The sequence below is a fragment of the Ahaetulla prasina genome, chromosome 1, assembly GCF_028640845.1.
Source record: "Ahaetulla prasina isolate Xishuangbanna chromosome 1, ASM2864084v1, whole genome shotgun sequence".
NCBI lineage: Eukaryota > Metazoa > Chordata > Lepidosauria > Squamata > Colubridae > Ahaetulla > Ahaetulla prasina.
Genome location: NC_080539.1, coordinates 330096119 through 330120327, shown reverse-complemented (window position 1 = coordinate 330120327; position 24209 = coordinate 330096119). Strand labels below are relative to the sequence as shown.

At 37.3% G+C, this 24209-nt stretch overlaps 1 protein-coding gene across 2 annotated transcripts in view; it reads left to right on the top strand.

Annotated features, from left to right (window-relative positions):
- EFCAB11 (EF-hand calcium binding domain 11) overlaps positions 1–23853 on the top strand; it is a 91158-nt gene extending 67305 nt beyond the window's left edge. The window contains exon 6 of one of the 2 annotated variants that reach the window (XM_058162531.1): positions 23832–23853. In XM_058162531.1, the coding sequence (XP_058018514.1) occupies positions 23832–23838 (7 nt within the window). In that variant the 3' untranslated portion in view covers positions 23839–23853. Of the gene's footprint in view, positions 1–18073; positions 20518–23831 lie in introns of those variants that run through there. The other variant, XM_058162532.1, reaches the window with a different exon arrangement.
- The last annotated feature ends 356 nt before the right edge of the window (positions 23854–24209 follow it).

Here is a 24209-nt window from a genome sequence, read left to right as displayed (position 1 = left end):
ATAAACTTGATAGTTCTGTGTTGTATTAGATGAAAGATTTCTTGACTTTGCAAAAGCAAAAAGCACAGATTCTAAGCTTGATTGCAAAGCTATTTCTCTATGAAAACATATCTTTTAGTCAATTTTTATTTGCTGAAATAGCAAGGAAGTATTTTGGACATTTACTTTTAATTACAAAAAGGGCAGAAAAATCTAGTGAAGTTAAGGTGGAGGCTAGAGACAATGCTAAAAGTTTTTTTCAGGGGTGGAAAAGAGGATGGCCTCTTTCTAATTTTACCCAGTTTGAAAAGGTGTTTAATTTTTGTCTTTGTCTTTGTCCTTTTAAAAGTATGTTAAAGCTATCCTGGGACTTGTTTAGAGTTCACATGGCATTTTCTGCGTCAGAAAAGCAAGAAAATATCCTGTGAAAGTTTGGGCATTTCTACTGTCAAAAGTTGATAATGTAATTTGAAGGTTGTCTTTAGGATGCTTGCTTTTGGATGACGTTTGGGCGGGGAAGGGGGGGAGGAAGGATTTTGCTGTCAGATTGAGGTAACAGAAGGACAACAATTTTTGCTCTATGAAATGACATATACGGATAATATTCATAAAACAATTACAAATGTTCCATTTCTTTCATATATGGAAAACCTAATGAAATCGAATAAAGAAAGGCTGATAAAGGGATGGGTGGAGAATCAACCAAGAAATTATTTCACCTAGAACAGGGGTCTCCAACCTTGGCCACTTTAAGATTTAAGTCTTAAAGTGATCAAGGTTGGAGATCCCTGATCTAGAATGTCTCCTTCTTCCAATACATAAACACCCATGTACCCACAGAGCCTTTGTTGTGCTCTGTGGGAAGGATCCTTGAATAGAATGGAATGGAATGGAATAGAATAGAATAGAATAGAATAGAATAGAATAGAATAGAATAGAATAGAATAGAATAGAATAGAATAGAATAGAATTTTTTATTGGCCAACTGTGATTGGGCACACAAGGAATTTGTTTTGTTGCATATGCTTTCAGTGTACATAAAAGAAAATACACCTTCATCAAGGTACAACATTTACAACACAAATGATGGTCATAGGATACAATTTAACACTTAATGAAGAGAGAGGAAGGAGGGTAGTTGAAGTACGTCAAGACCAACAGCACTAGAATTGGTCTCGACCTACCTTTCTTGCTCTTCCTTCAGCTGCACTCTCTTCTGAACTTCCACCATAAGTCATTTTCACCAGTTGCTCTTCAAGAAAAATAATCTCTCTGGCTGTTATGTTAGTTGTCCTATCCATGATCCAGGGTCAGATACAGCTCCGAAGAAAGTATTATACCAGTTTAAAGAGATCAGCAATAATATAGAACTCATAAAGTGCCATATTTTTCATAATAATTTACCTCCTGACCAGAGGTGCTATTCAGCAGGTTCTGGAGAACCGGTAGCAGAAATTTTGAATAGTTTGGAACCAGCAAATACCACCTCTGGCTGGCCCCAGAGTGGGGTGGGACTGGAGATTTTGCAATATCTTTCCCCTGGAGTGATGTGGGAATGGAGATTTTGCAGTATCCTTCCCTTGCCATGCCCACCAAGCCACGCCTACAGAACCGGTAGTAAAAAAATTTGAATTCCACCACTGCTTCTGACATAAAAAAATAGATATTCCAAATGTTAGCTGCTCTTTCTGTTAATGATATCAGATGCCTTTTCAGGTGCTTCTTATCTAATTAAATCCCTTTAGGATTCGTGTTCACTAAACAATAAACTTCATTGGTTAGAGTTGCTAACTGAGGCCTTGCCGGTGTTGAGGACATTAATTCTTCTATCTGATTAATATGACAACATCAAGTTATATGAGTAAGAATGAGATGGGCAGTAACTAAATTTGATAGATAAAAACATACATAGCTAGTTCTACATTTGTATTCTAAGGATATGACCTAATAAGGATTGTTTCTTGAATCCATTTGTATGCTGAACTAACAAAAGATGTCTCATTTTCAATCCAGTTTGCTTGTTAATCACATCCCTCTGAGTCAGATTTTAACAACAACATCCCTTAATGGGATATGAGGTTCAATCTAAATACCTAACTGACAGATATTTCATTGGTCAACAAATATAAAGAATTTCTATAAGCCAAAAGAAAATCTTTAAGCTAAACAAATACACTTCCTATGGTTTATTTAGCATTGCTCAGGTGATATTTAAGGATGGGCTTGTAACATCGAAGTGGATCTATTCACAATCTATTGATAGTTCTATGGATCTAATTATATTTACCTTGGGTTTTTTTTAATTTACACAGTTGGAAAGGTCCAATCCCACACTAAGTACAGGAATCATGTTATTGATTCTCTTGACATAAGAGTGTATCTGATAAATCATGACAGTGGTTTATCACTTCCTTGATCCATCTTTCTTGCAGACAATGCCTCTGACAAGCCAGATCTAGGGACATACATTTGTTTCTCTTCTTCATAGTACTGTAGTGGGCTACCACTTACCATGACTCCTCTCTTCAACTTCTTGAAGGGCATGAATTTATCTACTCTGATTTTTAGGGTTATGCAATTTTTTTTCCTTTTCCATAGGATCTCTTTCCACACCCTGGAGACTCAGAGTCTGGTGGTTTTTGTTTTGTCACTTCTGATTGTCAATTTCCTCTAATTGATTCAGTTCCTTAAATACTGCCTATCTGATAGCCAGTGATACCTGCTGGGTTTTGCAAACATAATTTTGTTCCATTGTCCAGAATGTTGTTGGTCTTACTAGCCTTCAGACATTGGCATTGTCTGAAAGCTAGTAAGCCTTCTGAAAGCCAAAATGGCATTCAGTGCCATTTTGAAACTCTGTTCAGTACCTGAGAAATGTTTGCATTGTTGCTAAGATGTACAACTTCAAACACCCTGTACAGCCAAAATGATCAGTGGTGGGTTGCTATTGATTTGCACTGGATCAGGCGAACCAATAGTGACAGTGGTTGGAGGCTCCGCCCACCTGCCCGGAGGTGCGCATGAGCGAACTGGTAGCAATGGGATTTGGAACCCGCCCCTGACGATGATTAAATAATTAAATGTTTTCCAACAATGCTACTTGAGAAGAATCTTTCATATCTCGTATCGTAACCACAAACCACTAATAAAAAAGATGATACAAAGATCATATTTAGAACACCTATTGAGAACTGTGAATGAACGTTGAATGCAGCTTGTTGGCCATCTCTTAATACTGGCATCCAAAAATTGCACTACATTGGATACATCCTGGTGGAAAGAGAAATCAAGACCAACCTGAGAAAAGTTGGTGCCAAACACTTAAGGAAGATCTTAATATTATTAATGTCCCTTGGGATGATGCTGAAGATCCTGGGAATGATTGAAACTGCTAGAAAACCCTTCCTGCCCAACATGCTCTGCACAGGATATGATGATGATGATGATGATGATGATGATGATGATGATGATGATGATGACTAACTCTACCGTACCTTTGTTCTGTAGTTGAATTATTCTGTAGTTTCCAGAGTCTTCCATGAAAAATAGTTCAGTAACAGTGCTGATTTTTCATCAAAACACTTTGTGTATGGCTTATCAGGACAGCTAAATCTTTGCAGAAGGCAGTAGGCTTTTAACATTACATTTTGCAGCATTTTTGAGTGGAACAATTTGAGGTATCATGAATTACCTCTACCTTATTATTAATTTAATGAATGTGATTCTTCCGGTCACATCACATACTTCAACTCTTTGGATTTTCTCATTATTTGAGACCAGATCTTTCCTGCTAACTGAACAGTCCCTATCTGGACCTGCAATTCTTCATATATCCAGTTCTTCATTTTACAGGTAATGCTCAATTAATGACCACAATTGGGAGCAGTAATTTGGTTATTAAGTGAAGTGTTCATTAAGTGGAACTGCAGCTGTTCTTACAGTCTTATTTCAGCTTTTCTTTGCTTTAAGGACCTGCAAAGGTTGTAAATGCAAGGATTGGTTTCAAAATTATTTTTTATCATTATGATAATTGCATGAGGCAGTCACTAAATGAGGACTCCCTGCCTCAGGACAACTTGTTGAGAACTCTTATCTCAGTAAATGATAAGGTAATCCTATTCTCAGATGCTAAAGAGATACACCTTCCTTTTTTTATATTTTCAAACTAGACAATACCCCTCAAGACCCCTCCACTCGAGGAGGAGTTACAGTTTTTTTCTCATAAAATGTTATATTTGCTTCTAACCACTAGAAGCCAAAGACTAGCGAATATAACAACTTACAATTGTACCTTCATCTCCACTGTGTTTTGGGGCCTTCTTCGAGATCTGGAGACACACAACTCTGAAGTTATATGCTAATTTTTAGTAAACATATTACTATCAAATCACTGTTGACAGTAAGTACACGCCAGAGAGGAACTACTATGGTGCTCTAGAGGCCGAGCACAAAACAGATATAACCCGTTCTCGTTTTCTGTATTTTGACTTTTGATATTGCTCACAAATGGTAGAATTTGTGTCCTGAGAGACAGGATGTAAAGTAGTATTTTTCAGACTTGAAACCTTAAGAGATGTGGACCAACCCCCAAAATTCCACTGCCCTGCACTTTTCCCGAATTTTTCTTCAGATTGGCAGCTTAGTTTATTAACTGGAGGAATAAAAAGAGGCAGAATGTATATGCTTGCTGCATAAACGTACAAAAGTTTTTCAGAAAGAGTCATTTATATTCTACCAATCTACAGCATAGAGGCCAGTGCCTTCCTCCCTCGTGTGGTTACTTTTAAGTTGCAAAAGAGACAAAGAGAGAGATGTTGGCCTTTAATCTGTTAGGATCAGTAATTTTAGGTTTGACTTGCATAGGTGAAGGCAGAAGTAGCTGCAGGGAAATCTGTCAATCTTGTTAAATACACTCATGTATCCCATCTTCCATGAATTTAGTGGATGTCAGTAGAAAGTAAAATACAATTAGCCATGTTTTAGCATAGAGACAGAAATACACTCAATAAAAATATATTTATTCTCTTCTAGTTACTGTATGTTGCTAATATATACAGAAAAAACAAGAGGACCAACCACAAGTGATGCAATCTCTTTTCTGTTGTTTATCAATTTTTATAGTCATCCATCTCACTGAAAGTTACTCAGTGTTGAAATAAAAAGAATAAATAAAACAAAAGATACAATATAAAATACCTTATTAATAAGGTATTTTATAATAATATAATAAGTACAAAAGTGAAAGATAAAAACTGCAAGGATAAAGAAAGGGCTACCTGAACAATGGATCCATCTGAGCAAATCTCTTGTTAGGACTTGAGAACTTTACAGAATATCACAAAGGATGGAGCTAATCTAATTTTGAGGGAAAGAATTTTCCAGAAGACAGGTGCCATGGTAGAGAAAGAACGTCTGCTGGGTCTCACCAAATGAAGGTGCCTAACCAATGGTACTTGCAACATGACTACTCTGAGATTTAATGGGGCAGGCTGTGTAATCGGGGAGAGGCGATCCCTGAGATAACTCAGTCCCATGATATAAAGGACTTTAAAGGTTAAAACCAGCACTTTGCATTGGATCAAGAAGCAAACTGGCACTCAGTGGAGTTTGTGGAGCTGAGTTGTAATATCCGCTGTTCTGGGAACACATCTGTACCAGTTGAAGCTTCCAGAAACTTCTTAAGGGTAGCTCCATGTAGAGAGGACTTCAGTAGTCCAGTCTTGGGTATAATCAGCATACTGATGACACTTCACCCCCTAATATTGAATGAGTTCAGCCAGCAGCCTCATGTAGGTGTTAAAAAGGAGAGAAGCATCAAACCCTGTGACACCCCACAGAATAGACAGAGAGTGGGACCTGAATCTGAATTATTTTACCTGATTTTACCTTTATATACTTTATCTTTATATACTATGCACATTCTTCTGCATACCCGTGTAAGAGGTTCTTTAAGCCCCCTTAACCAGGAGGGTTCAGATCACCCCATGCTGGGCAGATGCAATAAGGGCAGATAGGTAGTGATTCTTCGCTGCCCTTACCTCCACAAAGTAGGCCTTAATAGTGGATCTAACCCATGTTCAGTTGAGTTCATTTCTTACTGAGTGTCAGTGATGCTTTAGACATCTCTTCTTCCATTTTATCTCTGTCAACTTCTCCATAAACATGGGGAGTGCCGGGATCCCTGAGAGGGGAGAGGTTGCATGGTGCAATGTGATCCAAGGCCTCAGCTTCTACTTATTCCAAGTGGCAACCAAAGCCTCTGATGGACCATGCAGCAGATAAACAGGGATTACCATAGCTGCCTTTGAAATAGCTCAGGGTCCATCTGTCAAGGGTTGGGACCGATCTAATGGATATAAATTCATGTGGTGGGTTGCAGTGTTGGAGATCCCAAACAAATTGGCATAATCCAATCATGACAAAGAGGCAAAATGAACTCCCTCAGCTTCAGATCACATTGCCACTGTTCTATTAGGAACACCAAATCCAGAGACCAACCACTGTCCCAAATTGTAATTTGTTTTTTATTGATGGCAGATGAATTGCTTATCACTGGTTGAGTTCTTCTGGGTTCTGAGTTGCTGGGCCAAAATCTAGGAAGGAAGGAAGGAAGTAGAGAAGAAGGGTTAGAGTTGCTTAAGATTTGATGTTCAGGGTAGGCATAAATTTACTGTTAGGTTTTGAGTTGCTGAGCCTATCAAATTCTACCAACTATCTTATCCAGGCTGAAAAATTCTAAATGACTTTTAGATGGCAATAGAGAGATGGCAACATTCTCCCTGCAGTTTGGAAAACTGGCTGCAAAAGAAGGCAATACAGTATGTCAAACTGGATGAAAAGTTCAATCTTGTCTTGCCTATAAGTGTTATCTGTTCAATTTAATAGCAGTTACCTACACAGTGTGTGAACTTTCTACATTAAAAGAACTTTCTACATTAAACTTTCTACATTACAGCAGCACATTATTTTCCTTCACCCCAATGCTTATGCAACTACGCATGGTGAAATAATTAGGGAGACTCCTCCTCCAGAGTGGGGGAGGGGTGGGATAGAACCACCCAGAGAATTCTGCCATGAGTCTCTTAACTCTGGGAACTTGGCTGATCTCCTTCCAACAGAGGTCATGCATTTTCCAGAACTGCTGTCTTTTTCCACGTGTAGCAACAGCAACATCTTGTCCCAGATAATCCTGAGGCCCAAACCCAGGTGGTAAGTAATATGCATACACTTAATCTGATAGCTTCATTCCTTGCAGCCTATTCCTTTGTCTTTTCCTCTAAGGGGAATGTTCTGAGTATCTTTATTTGTTACCTATTTTATTAATAGAAGCTTTATTTTCCCCCAGTGTGCTCTTCTGGCCACCAGCTAAGGGCAAAAACAACCTTCATAGTAAAAACGTTAAATTAAGTTACCGTTTAGCAATTCTCTGCTATCTGCAGTTAGGACTTGCTTCTTCCTTTGTAGTCGAACATCAGAAATCAATTAACTTTTTAAGCAATCCGTAAGAGCACAGCAAAGCAATCTGTGAGCCAACTGGCTAAGGTGACAAAGAACCTGGGCGTTTGAGTCCACACTTCTTCAAGTTGCTAAGTTTGAAAAACACTGATGTAAACTATTGCAAGAGAATTAATTGTTCTGCTAATATGTAATACTTTCTATAGAGCAATGATGATTTCATTGTGATGAGATAATGAAAAGCTATTGGGAAGAGACCCTGAATCCTCTCTCACATTTTCAAATCTTTTTTTTTTTAAATGAAAATGATAACACTGTTTACCATCTGCATCAGCTACTTTGGAGATTAATTATTATAACCAGTAATGACATAGCAAACAAATCTTAGCTTAGCTTAATTTTAATACTTAACTCAGGGGATTATATTTAGGTCTTTACTATTTTAATTAATTACATGATTGTTCGGGTTATTTTTTGTGAATTTTATAAGTTGACTAGTGTCTGGTAAGTTTCAATCTTATAAACAAATAAAGAACCAAACAATAAGAGTGGAAACTACATCAACATGCAAGTTCCTGGTGCAGGAAGAGAAGGAACAAGCACACACTGCAGCAAATTTTAATGGCATCAAAAATTGCCAACAATTCCCTGAAAATGCCACCAGGCAATATCCATGAATCATGTGATCACAGAAGAAGTCAACCTTTGTTGCTAATCTGGTGGATAGGAGTGAACAGTTGAGAATAAGAATAAACACCTTATGCCACCAGACTCGACATTCTGGGCTTAGAAAACTTAACGCCTAAGCATAAAATCATCTGCTACAATGTCCTACCTGTCAAAGACTACTTCAGCTTCAGCCGCAATAATACACGAGCACACAATAGATACAAACTTAAAGTGAACTGCTCCAAACTCGATTGCAGAAAATATGACTTCAGTAACAAAGTTGTTAATGCACAACAGAGTTGTTAATGCCTGGAATGCACTACCAGACTCTGTGGTCTCATTCCCAAACCCCCAAAACTTTAACCTAAGACTGTCTACTGTTGACCTCACCCATTCCTAAGAGGTCTGTAAGGAGCGTATATAAGAGCACCAGCGTGTCTACCGTCCCTGTCCTAATGTTCCCTTTAATTGTATTCATTTTATGTATTCAATTCATGCTTATACTTATATATATTATCTAATATGTACTCAACAAAATAAATAAATAAATAAATTGGCATCGCAGGAAATACTTCAGCTCTCCTTATCGCTGTGAAGCTTTTATGTCCTGCTTGTGGAGTGCTGCTAGCTGTTACTTTCTATGCCCCGAGGCAAGGATTTCTTTGGAGTTCCAGTCAGAGAAGTATCAGCATCATGCTCCAATTCTTATGTGTGTTGTGAGGCCAGGTTGGTTTGTACTGAAGCTCCTTTTGTATGCAAAGTGTGCTTTCTCCCTATTTCCCATCTCATTGGGGGCTCTTAAGCATGTGCCACCTCAAGCATGAAAAATATATAAAATATAGTACGGCTGCCCTATAATATGTCCTTTACTTTTTGTAGTATGCTGTGGAATAGGATTGAGTTTTTAAATATGATCTGTTTTGTGGAGACATAGTGGTTGGCAGTTTTTCCATTTTATTTTTCCAGCTTTTAAAATAAGAGGAGGAGGAGGAACAAAGTTTGCACTAGATTTTGGTCTTGTATTATAAGCAGCTACAGAGATGACCTTGGAGAAACTATTCTGTACCATTTACAAAAGTATGTTTAAATTCTGGGAAAGGAAGAAAGCATAAAAAAGGAAACTCAAAGTCCCACCCTTAAAAAAATCCCACTTTTTGCTACTCCAATTTAATCTTTGCAGGCCTGTTCTTGACGACTATCCAAAAGTTTCAACTGGATTAAAAGTTCGATTTATTTAGGAGGTGCCTTTATGGTCCATCTCTTCCTGGGTGAAGACATGATACTGATTGTTGTCTTCAATGGCTGGGAAGTGTATCAGTGGTGGGTTTCAAAATTTTTTACTACTGGTTCTGTGGGTGTGGCTTGGTGGCGTGGCTTGGTGGGCGTGGCTTGGTGGGCATGGCAGGGGAAGGATACTGCAAAATCTCCATTCCCTCCCCAATCCAGGGGAAGGTTACTACAAAATCCCCATTTCTTCCTGATCAACTGGGACTTGGGAGGCAGAGAATAGATGGGGGCAGGGCCAGTCAGAATTTTTACTACCAGTTCTCCAAACTACTCAAAATTTCCGCTACCAGTTCAGAACCTGCTGAAACCCACCTCTGAAGTGTATAGGTGAGGCTGCCTACTCTATGAGGAACCAGCCTGTTCAATGAATTTCAAGAAAGAGGAGCTTTGTTTGATTCCTATGCCAAAAGAATGCCAATAACAGTAAACCTTCTCAGTGATATCTCTCTCTTCAGGAACAACTTGCTCCTAGATGTAAGGCTGTCTTTCTTCTGTTAGTATTTCAGACAGCTGATTAAGTCCCGGCTGTTTAGGAAGGCCTCTGCAGAGAAAATGGGGGGTGGGGAGAGAGGCTGTTCTCCTGAAGAAGTGCTGTCATTGTGTTTTTGTTGTTTTGATTGACTGGAGTTTTTTAACTGTAATTGTCAAACTGCAAGCTACTCAGAATTAACAGATTAGAGCAGGGGTCTCCAACCTTGGCAACTTTAAGACTTGTGGACTTCAACTCCCAGAATTCTGGGAGTTGAAGTCCACAAGTCTTAAAGTTGCCAAGGTTGGAGACCCCTGGATTAGAGCAGTATAAAAGCCTATGAAATTAATTAATTAATGATTTGGCACCAGATATTCTATATTTCCTTGAAACGATAGCTGTTTCCAAAATTGTTATGGTCAGCATGTCACACAATTAACTACTCAAGGTAGCAAGGTACTAATGGGTTGTGCTATGGTACATTTGCAATTTCATACACCTAGATGTGATTTTAACTTTCGTAGTCCTCGACTTGCAGCAGTTTGTTTAGTGACCGTTCAAAGTTGCAACAGCTTTGAAAAAAGTGATATGACTGTTTTTCGCAGTTACAACCTTTGCAGCATCCTCTTGATCATGTGATCAAAATTCAGATGCTTGGCAACTGATTCATACTTATGATCGTTCCTATGTCCCAAGGTCATATGATCACCTTTTGCTACTTTTTGACAAGGAAAGCCAATGGGGAAGCCCAATTCACTTAACAACCAGGTTACTAAATTATCAACTGCTGTGATTGGCTTAATCACTGTGACAAGAAAGGTTGTAAAATGGGAGAAAACTCACTTATCAAATCTCTCATTTAGCAACATAAATTTTGGACTCTATTGTGGTAGTAAGTCGAGGACTATTTTCTATCAGTCTTTTTGGGGACTCTGGCATTGACCTCTGACGGAACATCCAGTTAAACCAGTTCAATTTCAGCCCAGCCAGCAAAACTGGCTGGGGAATTCTTGGAGTTGAAGTCCGCCAGGCTTAAAGTTGCCAAGGTTGGAGACCTCTGAGTTAAACCAATTCTTTTTTATTTTAAATAGAACATGTGAGACAAGGGGCACAGTGGCTAACCATTAAGATGCTGGATTGTCCACAAAATTCGCAAAAGGACTGTGACCTGAAAGCTACAGACCCATTGGAAAGAGATATAGACTATATAGACTCAGAATTAACTGAATTGATTGGATACGCCTCTCTGAAATTCAAGCCAGTACTCTTTTACCATAACAGAAGCATGAATGAAGGAAATAACAAACAGGAGGACTGGAGAAGATTAGGAAATGAATTTATCACATTTAATCAGAAGCCACTTTCATCTGGATCTTGTTGGGAAGATAGACTGATACTGAGAACTGAATTTATTATGTTTAATCAGACAACAATGGTTAAGAGAGGATATTAAGAGACAAATATGAATTTTGATCCAAATTACTCTTAACTCTTGGGACAATTTGGGATATATAAGATGCTGTAGGGACGTGGTGGCTCAGGGGCTAGGACATTGAGCTTGTTGATTGAAAGGTTGGCAGCTCAGCGGTTCGAATCCCTAGTGCTGCTGTGTAACAGGGTGAACTCCCGTTATTTGTCCCAGCTTCTGCCAACCTAGCAGTTTTGAAAGCACGTAAAAATGCAAGTAGAAAAAATAGGGACCACCTTTGGTGGGAAGGTAACAGCGTTCCGTGCGCCTTTGGCATTGAGTCATGCCGGCCACATGACCACGGAGACATCTTCGGACAGCGCTGGCTCTTCGGCTTTGAAATGGAGATGAGCACCACCCCCTAGAGTCGGCAACGACTAGCACGTATGTGTGAGGGGAACCTTTACCTTTACCTTAAGATGCTGTGATAAATTTTCTACAAGTGATCAGAATAATAGTATTTAACCGAGGGTTTTGAAACTTTAACCTTGCTTTTTTATTATTACTATTTTTCCCGTTAACTATTTTGTCATTAATATAGTATCTAGATGATAGGTCATTAATTTGTGAGAATTAGTAGTTCCAAGGGGCACGAAACCAATATTGAAATAGTGTATTAATGAGTATTCAATTAGGAGGGATAATATGTTTATATGTGTTGGGGTTTTTTAATGCATCTTTTTCTTGTTTGCTCTGTGCTTTTTCTCTTTTTGTTTTTTAGAGTTTTGTATTTTAACTTTTTTGGAATAAAATAAAAATAAAATATAACCATATATACTTAGATCAATACATTCTAAGATGGACAAATCTGTTAATGTTATCCTTTCAGGCATAAAGCAATTATGAAAGATTAATAATAGCCAAATAGTTGTGTATAGAGTTGAATCAACCTTCTTCATGATGCTGAAATACTAAACATGTCATTCTGGCTTATGCATCACCTATCAACTTGAGAGATATGCCAGGCTTTGGGCAGCATACAGTATGAATAGCCACACTCCAGATTTGGGTGTGTATGTGTCAGTATTCACTTTGGTAAGGGGTTTAAAGATTTTCAAGGTAACATAAATCTCCTAAGCATCTGCAAGGCTTATGCGAACCCATATTATTTCTTATAACCCAATCCTTTCAATGTAAAATAGGGAACCTAGAAATTTGATCCCATCCTATTTGGGAGTGAGAGATATGTTTCCCCTATTTCCAGTGAAACAATGGCTTATGCTTGGGGAATGTTTTTTACATTTGTTTATTAAATTATTTGGAAGAACTATAGATATTGGAGTGTGTGTGTGTGTGTGTGTGTGTGTGTGTGTGTGTGTGTGTATTTCATTAAACTAAATTGTCTTTCTTTCTGAATAAACATGACACTGGATAATCTTTGCTGACTTAATTAGGCAAATACTTCACTTTTGATTTGTTTAATTCTTTTTCTGTGTCCTTGCACGTTCAATGCATTCACAACTTTGGAATTTCAGAGAAACCGTCATGGGGAGGTTAATGCTTCAGCTTGCCATTACATAAATTATGGAGATGAAACACATTAATCTGTTAGGCCTGTGCATTCCAACCCTAAGCAGTAATGGAAGCTGTGTTATATGAATAAAAAAGATTAGATGGAACTTCAGTTTGACCTAAAGAAGTTTTCCTTTTACGAGTGCTTAAAAAGAAGCTCCCAGATATGTGGACTGCAGCTTCCTTAGAAACAACCACTTTTTCTAAAAAAGAAAAAAGGAATCGGCTTTATTTAAGTTTTCTCCCTTTATCCCTTTTAACTTGTGCACAATTCAAAATGCTGCCCTTTTTCACAAATCTCAGAAACAGGAATATTTATTTTGCTAAAGTTAGAGCTTTTCCTCCTCTGATTTATATGGCATAAGCATTTGATAAGTGTTGCAATTTTGTCACAAAAGTAACATAACCAAAGAATAGCAGAAAAAGTAAAATCTGAACTAAATATTCCATGTAAATGTTTGCAGTACATTCCAAGGGCTTGTTTCCTTTCTGCAAAGCATTGAGAAGAGAGTCTATTTAGAGTGCAGAACTGGCAGAAGGAAAAGTTAGATACCTTTTCCTCTCTGATACTTTTTCTAACACAAATTACAAACACACTATTTATTGAAGCCCTTTTTAAATCAGTTGTTAGGAGATGCACTTGAGGAACCTAATCCTCCCAGCCTGGTTACTCTACAGATATGTCAGCTTTATTGTAGGCTAGGGAATTCTGGGAGTTGGATCTCATCTCTGAAAGGCACTCAGGTTATGGGGACGCCTACAGCTTGTTAGTCAAAGATTGGATCACACCAGTGGTGGGTTTCAAATTTTTTTTACTACCGGTTCTGTGGGCGTGGCTTGGTGGGCGTGGCAAGGGAAGGATACTGTAAAATCTCTATTCCTACCCCACTCCAGGGGAAGGTTACTGCAAAATCCCCATTTCCTCCCAATCAGCTGGGACTTGGGAGGCAGAGAATAGATGGGGGCAGGGCCAGTCAGAATTTTTACTACTCGTCCTCTAAATTACCCAAAATTTTCTTCCGGGTGGCTCCGCTTCATTAATGGCGGGCTATCTCAGACCGCCAGTTCTGTGTGATTCTGTAGAGCCACTTAGACAGCGTTAATCTGCTGTCAAGCAACTTGGAAATCTCTTCCCTCGGGCAAAGAGGGAGAGGTGAGCATTCGGGCTGAAGTAGAGCCCCCAGGAAAGCACCAGGAAGATTCCTGGTAGCTTGATGGGAACGCTCCTTCTATAGCCCGAAAAAAAGCTCCAGAATCCGGAACGCTTCTGCCAAATGGCAGAACAAAACCCGGCATCCATCTCCGTGACTGAAATGGATTACTGAAGGACTCTAACGCGGACAGAGCTGAAAACTGGAGCATTAGCATTTGATTGTAACAAGATTTTAACTCCCTGATAGAGAATGTATTCGTAGTCAAGACTGGAGATGATGAAAGGAAATGGCGTTTTGTGTATTGCAAGTAAATGGCGTTTTGTATATTGGAAGTGAAAGTTAAGGAAATGCTTATTACAATTGCTGGCGTGGAATCTTTAAGAAGAATATAACAAGATATTTTTTAAATGGAATTTTTATTTTTTATTTTTTATTCTTTTTTATCTTTTTATTACAGTGTTTAAGAAGAAAAGTTTATTGAATTTTTCTTTTTTCTTTTTCTTTTTCTTTTTCTTTCCTTCTTCTTGGTATTACTTAGTTTAAAAATGGCTTTCAAGCAAAGAGATTTAACTACTTCTAAAATACTGGAAATTTCCTCACTTCAGATACAGAAATTGAAAGAAGATATTAAAGATGGCTTAAGGAATTTTTTACAGGAGCTTATGGAGGTTCATCTTTCAGAAATAGATCAAAAATTTGATGAAATGGAGAAAGAAATATTGGATTTTAAAGATATGGTGGAAGAACAGAGGAGGGAGATGAAAAAATTAAAGGAATCAATTAACCCATTATTGCTATCTAGTATTCAAACAGAGGAAAGACTGGAAGAAATTAACCAAATTAATTTAGATTTGCAAAGGAAAATAGATGAAGTTCAAATTAATTTGAATTTAGAAAATAAAATAGACGATATTCAGGTTAAGGTAGATAGGGCAGATGAAGAAAGGGTTATATTACAATATAAGTTAATGGAATATGCTATAAGGGTGAGAGGATTAAAAGAATGTAAGGAAGAAAATTTGAAAGAGATTTTTATTCAGGCCTTTGCTCAGATAGATGGAGTAGAACCAGAAGATTTTGAAGTTAATATTGAAAAAAATTATCGTGTTAATTCTTGGTTGGCAAGGCAGAAGTGTTTACCGAGAGATGTGGTTATTTATTTTACAAATAAGAAGATTAGGTTTGGAATTTTGCAAGCATTTTATAAAAATAAATTTCAAATACTAGGACAAGATATAATAATGATGAAGGAAATTCCTCCTAAAATGTTAAGAAAGAGAAAAGAATTTGCTTTTTTAGTGGATGAGCTTAAGAAACATCAGATATATTTTAGATGGGAGATTCCAGCTGGTTTAACAGTGAATTATAAAGGAAGAAAGTATTTTCTTAATACAGTTTCTAAAGCACGTGATTTCTACACTAATGTATTAAAGATTGGGAACCCTTTATCGATAGATGTTAAGTTGAATGGTGAATAGATGGTGGAAAATGTGTAAGATAGAAGATAAGGGGAGTGAGAATGTTTAATTTTATTATATATGATTATGGTTAATTTTTGTAAATGATTTATTTTGGATATAAATGTGTAATTTTAGGGGTACTATTTGATATATTTGAGGTATAAAGGAATAGGAAGATGGAATATTGTTTAATTTTGGAGGATAGATAGTAAAATTTAATTTGGATTAAATATTATATTTGAGAGATGGATGTAATGTTGTTATATGGTTAACCAGAATTTAATTGTTATAACTGATATATTTTGGATAAGTTATAGGTGTAATTTTAATAATGTTATTTGATATAAGTAAGGTAAAGTGAAGATTTTAATTATTACAATTGATATATTGTGGAGATAATATAGGATTAATAATAATATTTGTAATCTGATTTGATGTATGTAAATGATACCAAAGATATGAAAAAATGGATTATTGTTTATCTTTGAAGGTTGGACAGTAAAATTTAAGAAATTAAGTTGGAAATATGAACTATTCTTGAGAGACTGCTTAAGGAAGAAAGACATTTCAGAAGAATCCTTGGTGACTGTTAGTTTTATACCCTGTATTCGGTTCTAGGAAGTCCCGGGGGGGTGTAGAAGAGGGAGAAGAAAGGAGTAGGGAGGAAGGAGGAGAGGAGGTAGATAAGAGAGGGGAGGATGGTCGTGGAAAGTAGAAGAAGGTAGAGAAAGGAAGAGAGAAAGGAAGGGGGTGGTGACCGGGCAGGTCCGATTAATTGTATATGATGGTACATTAAATATGTTATTGGATATGAATGTTAAAATAAAACTTTTAAAAAAAATACTCAAAATTTCTGCTACCGGTTCTCCAGAACTGGTGAGAACCTGCTGAAACCCACCTCTAGATCACACCTAGCTTCTCTGAAATGGTAGTACTCATTCACCCCACCTCCATTGCTCCCCATATTTGTTACCAAATGTTCTTGCCAATGCTGGTGACAATCAATTTGATGTTAAATTCTATTAGCAAACCACTTGGGAAATAACTTGAAATATAATCTTTATGATTAGAAACTGACCTAGTTAAACATAATCTCTTAGCTCCTTCTGTGTGGCCTTTTCATAACTCTGAGGGGCAATGGGGCACTATTCCCTTGAGTACTCATCCCACATTCTTTCTTCTATTTGTTCCTCTGTTTCTTTTTGTCCATTGAGGTCAACAGCCCAGTAACTGGGAATTTAATATTGTAATACTAAAGTAATTGTGATATCATATTTGAATGATTAGCTTTACTACTGCTTTGAACGAGACATTTCTAACTAATAATTTCAAACTTTAAATTATACTTCAGCCAAAACTGCTCCACATGGGGCAGTTGCCTTGAATCCCCCTCTGTCTTTAAGAAAAAGCCCCATCTCCTATAGTTACCCTGTTTTCCCTTATTATCATGAAAGAAGGTCAATGAGAGGAAAGAGATCCCTGGGACCTGAGAGGTCCTCTCTCTTTTCCTAACCATCTGTAGATCCTCGATCTTTGGATAAAGTGTCCAGATACGAAGCCATATGTTAACAATGAACATGAACCCCATGTCCTGTGCCTTCAAGAATGGGGCTTTTAAAAAAGCATCAGTATCTGTAAACAGAGGTAAACAAATTTCTGACAAAGACCTTTCCAGCTTGTTGTTCTTTGCCAGGAGCTTTTGTATACTTTGGACCAATTTTCATGCACACCTGCTACCTGCCTCCCTTCTGGGTTTTATTGGCACTTGTTGAAAGCAGTGGCCTGCCCAGTGAAGTGTAGAGAATAGGCAACAGCCATTTGGCTTCTTGGCCTCTGTGGCTTCTCTCTGTTCGGAGCCATAGCAGGACGGCAGAGCATCATACAGAATGTTTTAATCAGTACAAGATGGTTGCACACAGCAGAACTATTTAGAATGTGCCAAGGAGACAGTTTCAGTTAACAAAAGGAGATAGTCATTAAATCAATGATATTAGGTCCTAGCCTATAGTGACCAGACGTCCCACTTTTGGCGGGACAGTCCCGCTTTTTAATAATTTGTCCCGCGTCCCGCTGCAATTCCAAAAAGTCCTGATTTTTTTTGTTTCACTCCCATTCTGAAAATGGGAGGCAGCAACGCAAGAGGAGGAGGCGGAGAAGGGGGAGTGGTGGAGAAGGGGGCACGAGAGGGAGGAGAGACGCCACTTGACTTCACCTGAGATGAAGAGAAGAGCGGAGAGGAGAGCCGAGGAGAGCCGAGCCTGCCTGGAAGAGCGGAGAAGCAGCAGCCGCTCCTCCTCCTTCAGGCAGTTGGCAAGACTCAGCGTGCATGCGCAGCCCCCCCGGCCCCCCCGTCAATGGTGTCCCGCTTTGCCATGGCTGAAATCTGGTCACTTTATCCTAGCCTAGTTCTTAGATTATGAAAGAAACATCAAAATGTTTATTTAGGGGGAAAAGAAGTCTCAAAAGTTTGAAACAGTGAGGCACAATGTTCAAAAGCTTTACATTACATCCCTCCATACAGCAGTGCTCTGATATGGAAAAGAATCCTAGTAAAGCATAAGGAAATCCTGTTTTTTACGATTTATTTAATGCATTTTTATCCTGATTATTTTCTTTACAGGTAGTTGCCATGCTTGGAGGGAAAAGCAGCCATCAGACTTAGACATCCACAAAGCAAAATGCACAACGGAAAAGAATAGAAGCAAAAAGCAAATCAGTTCTTCGTGAACAGATACTGGTCACGTTATTCCCTTTCAGAATAAATAATGCTGCAAACATGAAGACATGAAGTCAGAAATACTAACAAAAATGACAAAAAAACATTAGTTACCACATCAGTTTTGCTCTACTTCTCCACATTTCTATCCTTGGAAGCCAACTTTGCTTGCACCACTTCTTGCCACTTTTTTAGGATAATTAATCTGGCGTTTACTCTCCTTCTCAATCCATTCATTTTTACTTCATATATTTGTTCTGCACTCCGTGATTTCCTCTATATGATCTATTTCATTGTGCTTACATATAAAGTCCTTTGGTTTTAAATTCAATCTGCATTCATTTAGCATCCATGCATTCTTGACCCATTCTCTTGTGTTACCACACATTCTTCTTATGTAGCCCATTTTATTGTATTCAGTTTGTTTTTATATTTCTTCTGATGTAAGTCTGCAGCAATGTTCTTGGAACATAGAAAGCTCAAAGAAAGATGTTGCAGTCACATCAAGACATTTCTATTTCCATGTTAAGCTACTTAAAGTGAAGCATATTGTATTCACCTCCTCAGAGTAGCTAATCTGCTAATTAGTTTGAAACATTTTTTCTCCAAATAGATTGAGCATCAGGTACAAAAATTTAAATGTGAAATGATACTCAATGTTTCCAGGCCCACTGTAGAAAAAAATTGTATGACATGATATCATTTTTGTCTTCTTACTAAAAATCTAATTTCCACATGTGCATTAGATTGATGCCCAGATAGAATGTTAATTAGTGCAAGAAGATTGGACATTTTTAAGATCCTTTCTTTAATAGTGCATACATATCTGGAGCAGAAGTAGAATGTGAAGAAGACCTTTTAAGGCAGCTGAAGTCTTTTTATCTCTACCACTCTGCATGTCACAACACCAAGATTGTTCTCATTTACACAATACACTGTGGGGCATACCACTTTAGAAATTGTATCCTTCTAGTTACTATCATCAATATACACATCTCTGGTGCAAATAATATGCTAATTGAATTGGGAAGCCTTGTAACTAAAGTTCCTCCAAAGTTATACTTTAATAGGTGAAGATTTCAGTGACAGATGGGTCCTGATGACAATTTATATGCACATCACTGGTTTTGTCTGCTAGTTCCTGAAGCCTTAGCATGGCCATTTATGTTTTGTTCAAAATACCAAAAATGGGTTTAAGCAGATTTCTACTTGATCTATATGGCTAGTAGGCTTAATTTCCATCTTATACAGATCTCTTGAAAATGACCACTTGTCTGATTTTATCTTTGGGGCTGAGTCTACAATGAATGTTATTATTTATATTGTAGAAACTTGCTTTTTAGATTGCTTTTGAATTTCTCCTTAGCTCAACAGCTATACATTACCAGGCATTTTTCATTTCAAATATTTTGACCAACATGATTATGCTGAGGTCTTTACCAATTTTACCCATTTTTCCAGTAGTAAGAGACCATCATATGAAATTGTTCTTTCGCTTGATAAAAATAATCCTGCTTCAGAAAAAAATCTTTTTTGTTTTCATCTTTCCTTGCTGTTAGTTGAATTTCTTACTTGCAACAAAGAGAGCTACAGTAAGTAGTGTGAGAATTACAAAAGCGTTTAACCAGTGTAAATTCTGTTCATCCAATCTGACAAATGTCATTTCTCTAAATTGTGGTTTGATTTCAAATGGTTACCTGGAAAAAAAGGAAAAAAGAAAAAAAAAGTTTATTACAAGCTTGAATGTGCATAAAATGGACATGAAGATAATATCTTATTAAAAAACAACAACAAAAAACCCTCATATAAATAACTGCTTCAAAGACAGAAGAGAAACATCTTGAAGAACAATTGGGCATGCCTCATTCTGGTGCACAAAACAAAAGACTTGACCTCATATTGGCATTATGGTCCAAGGCAGTGGGACAAATATTTTAGAAGAATGATATTTCAGTGAATTCTGAAGGGATGAAGTCTTGGCTTATGAGTGTCTCAAGCAGGATTTAAAGACTTTGTCTGACTAGCTACCAGGAATGACTGCAGAGGTTAAAAATTTGATTTTTGGCTAAGGGCTGGAAAGACTCCCAGAAATGAGGTAATTGTACCTGAGCAGGAAAAAAATCAAACCAACCCAAACCTCAGCTTGATAAACTTCAATCTTAGCTTGCCTGTTTATAAACATTAATAAGCATAAACAAATCCCTGCTAAATGAGTCTAACAATCATTTCTACCGTTATTAAAAAATATAGGAGGGATGCCTCGCTAAATACAATCAGGATATTTTATGCCATGCACTCATACTGGAGACAGAAAGACAAGCTAGAACAGGAGTCTGCAAACTTGGCTCTTTTAAGACTTGTGGACTTCAACTTCCTCAGCTTTGCTGGCTGAGGAACTCTGGGAGTTGAAGTCCATTGTTTCTCCATTAATCAAGTTTCTTATATGCCACGCATGTATTTCAAAAATGAGTTCATTGTATCTTATGGTCTTTGGGAGTATACCCTAGTTCAGGGGTGTCAAACTAAAGGCCCGGAGGCTGGATTTGGCCCATGGTGTGCTTAGATCTGGCCTGTGGGGCTGCCCTGGAAACAGCAAAGAATTGCCCTGCGGTGCCTCTGCCAGAGAAAACAAAGCTCACAAGGGCCATGGGTGGCTCTCCTGAGCTCTGTTTTTGCTGAGGGTTGCAGGAGGCTGTCCCAAGTGAAAATGCCATTTCCACTGACAGAGCACTCGGGCCACCACAGGTGCCCCCGAAACAAGTGAGGTTAAGCTGGCCATGCCCACCCTGGCCACACACACTCTGGCCACACCCACCCTGACCTCCGAACATCAAACACAACCCTGATGCAACCCTCAATGAAATTGAGCTTGACACCCCTGCCGTAGTTGGATTCTAGAAGGCCTTTGGTGATTAAGCAGCTAGAGGAAGATCTGCACCATTATTGTTTGCTACTGGTTTGCTTGCTGTTTGTTGATGAACTGATGGTTTATGTTACATTATATTGTTCTGTGTACTGTTTTGATTTTGTACACTAGTGAACAGCTTACAAACCTGTAGCTTATAAATCTTACACAGAAATAAATATCAATCTTTATGGAAATGAACTTTGCTGAAGAAACTATTACTACTTTGGTTACCTCCTTCTGCCTGTAACTTTGTTGCTTGTATCCTTACGATTTATACTAATATTGATTGTTTCCTGATTGTTTATTTGTAGCCTATGACTATCATTAAGTGTTGTATCATTAAGTGCTAAATTTGTACCCTATGACTATCATTAAATGTTGTAAGTGTTGTACCTTGATGAAGGTATCTTTTCTTTTATGTACACTGAGAGCATATGCACCAAGACAAATTACTTGTGTGTCCAATCACACTTGGCCAATAAAAAATTATATTCTATTCTATTCTTTTATGTACACTGAGAGCATATGCACCAAGACAAATTCCTTGTGTGTCTAATCACACTTCGCCAATAAAATTCTATTCTATTCTATTCTATTCTATTCTATTCTATTCTATTCTATTCTATTCTATTCTATTCTATTCTACTGTCAGTATATTGCAAGCCAATGATGTCTTTTGTTTATCATGAATATAGGAAGACAATCTGACCTTGCTAGGGTTCTAAATCTTTCTATTAGTTGAAATATATAGTACTGTATTATAGTATCTGCATTACATCTTCCTTCAGTTTTCTGTCCTATGGGAAAGCTATAGACGGATTCCTTTGAAGAAATAACTGCCTTTATGATGATGGACAGGTTGAAACCATGAAACGATAAATTCATTACTATAAACTCTATATATCAGTAGTACATAGATCTCCTACCACGCTCTACAGATCAATTTTATACCTATCAAATGCTTCTTTCACAACATTACCATGTTCTTGGTTACAGCATGAAAAATATTGTTTTCATATATTCATAACTTTAGAGTTCCTTGGATACTATTAACACTCTGAAATAACAAAATCACAGTTTAATTTAATTGGTTAGTATTTTAATTCGGTTTTAATCAATTTTTTTTTAAAATCAATTTTATAATGTTTTATAATTTTAGTATGATAAATTTTAGCTTTATAGCCACACTGTAGTACCTATGCTTTATGTTAATATGACTTATAGTCAGTTTTGTACAATCTATAAACAAAGGCTGTTTTAAGCCATAACTGATAATTCTGTGACAAATTTTATAGCTATGAATATATGAAAACAATATTTTATGCTATAATTTATGCTGGTCAGAAACTAGAATAAATTTTGATTGACTGATTGATTGACTAAATATTAACATAATAGTTGTAATGGTTTTGTAAGTGCATATTTATAGAAGCACAAATCCAACAGTGGGAAAAACTGATCTTTTAAATCATTGCTATTAATGACTAGTAAATTATACATAGATTTGTATGAAAAAAAATAATAGTAAGTACAGTCCAAAATATTATTTACAATTGGGACTGCAATAGAAAATTGCAATATGGATGTTTGAAAGCGTGCATTAAGGAATTTAATGATGCCTGCCCAGTTACTCTTCTTTTCCATGCTCTGTACACACCAGTTTCATAGAGTACAATGAACCAAATCAGATTTTTAGAAATATTTTGTAGGAACTATTGGTATACAAGATGTTACACTTATTTACTAGCTTAGTGTGTTATCTGCTGTTACCAGCTATTTATTTCATTAAATATATGATACAAACCCCAAGAGTGGGTTAATTGAGAAACTAGGTTGTGCTATGTGAACTCCGACACATATTTACCTTCTGTCTTGCTCCGAAATTGAGACATGGGTTTTACTTAGTTTTTTGAGGTGATATCTCTAAAACTAATTGGCATTTTCTCACGGTAAGTGCTACCTCCTCTTTGGTGTGTGTCTTGTCCACCTTGTCTTTATAAACAGCGGTGCTCACCTTAATGTTGGCAATTGAGGGAATTAGATTTAGCATTTTATTCATCCCTTAATCTTCATAGTTTTAACCAGATATGAGAGAAGATGATATGTAACAAATCCAAGACATCTGCTAAAATATAGTTTACCTCACTAAGGACCAAATTATGCCTTTGGCAATTGTAACGTGCTCAAGGAAATATAGTGTGCTGCAAATTGGCCTTGTTTCCTTGAACTAGTATGTACTATTATGGTCCAAAAACCCCAGCCACCAGTACCATTAGGAAGGGGAGAGGTGGGTCAGGCCAACACAGAATTGTGACATCACAGTGCAACCTTTTGTTTTCAAGGCAAGTATCACAACCTCACACAAACATTCCAAAGAGATGGAGCTTGCAGTACAATGTATAAAGCTACTTTTGTCATTTTGTCAGAAAAGTAGTAGTTTCAAACTCCACATCCCCTCATGTAACTGAAACATGCCCTACAGATTCAGTGCTGGATGTATTCTTCAGAAAAGTGATACAATCTTATGACTGACATTTAATGACTTGTTACACATATTATGTATGAGCTGATAGCATTAAGGCTCTTATCTGATTACATGGGGAGCAATAAAAGGAACTATTAACATAACATTTGAGATAAATCAAAAGTAATACAAGTGAAAAAACCACCAATACCAAAGTAAACTGCAAGTTGGATCTGTAGTAGAGCTGGTTAAGTGATGCTTCTCCCTTTTCTTCTCTACCCGCATTTCAGATCTTGAACTGGAAATTCCTTGTTACTTTCTCCTGCATTTTCAAAATCCAATCAAGCCATGCGAAACAAACTTCTGATATGTGACTTTCTTCTGTATATAACTTCATTCGAAAAACTGAAGGCAAGCTATTGTTACATTTTGCTAAACACGAATAGGATTGAACTTACTGCTGAAATAACTGAAGCACAACAGCAAAATAAGAAAACAAAATTTGAAAGTAATAGGAAGTGTGGAAAGAGTTAGATTCTATAAAGTTGTGATCCAGATCTCTGGCTCCACTTGCCCAGAAGAATGATGACAGCAAAAAAAAAAAAAAAAAGGCCAGATAGAACTAGAGCCAAGGTAAAATCTTTGTACTTTTATATCCTTGTTCTGGT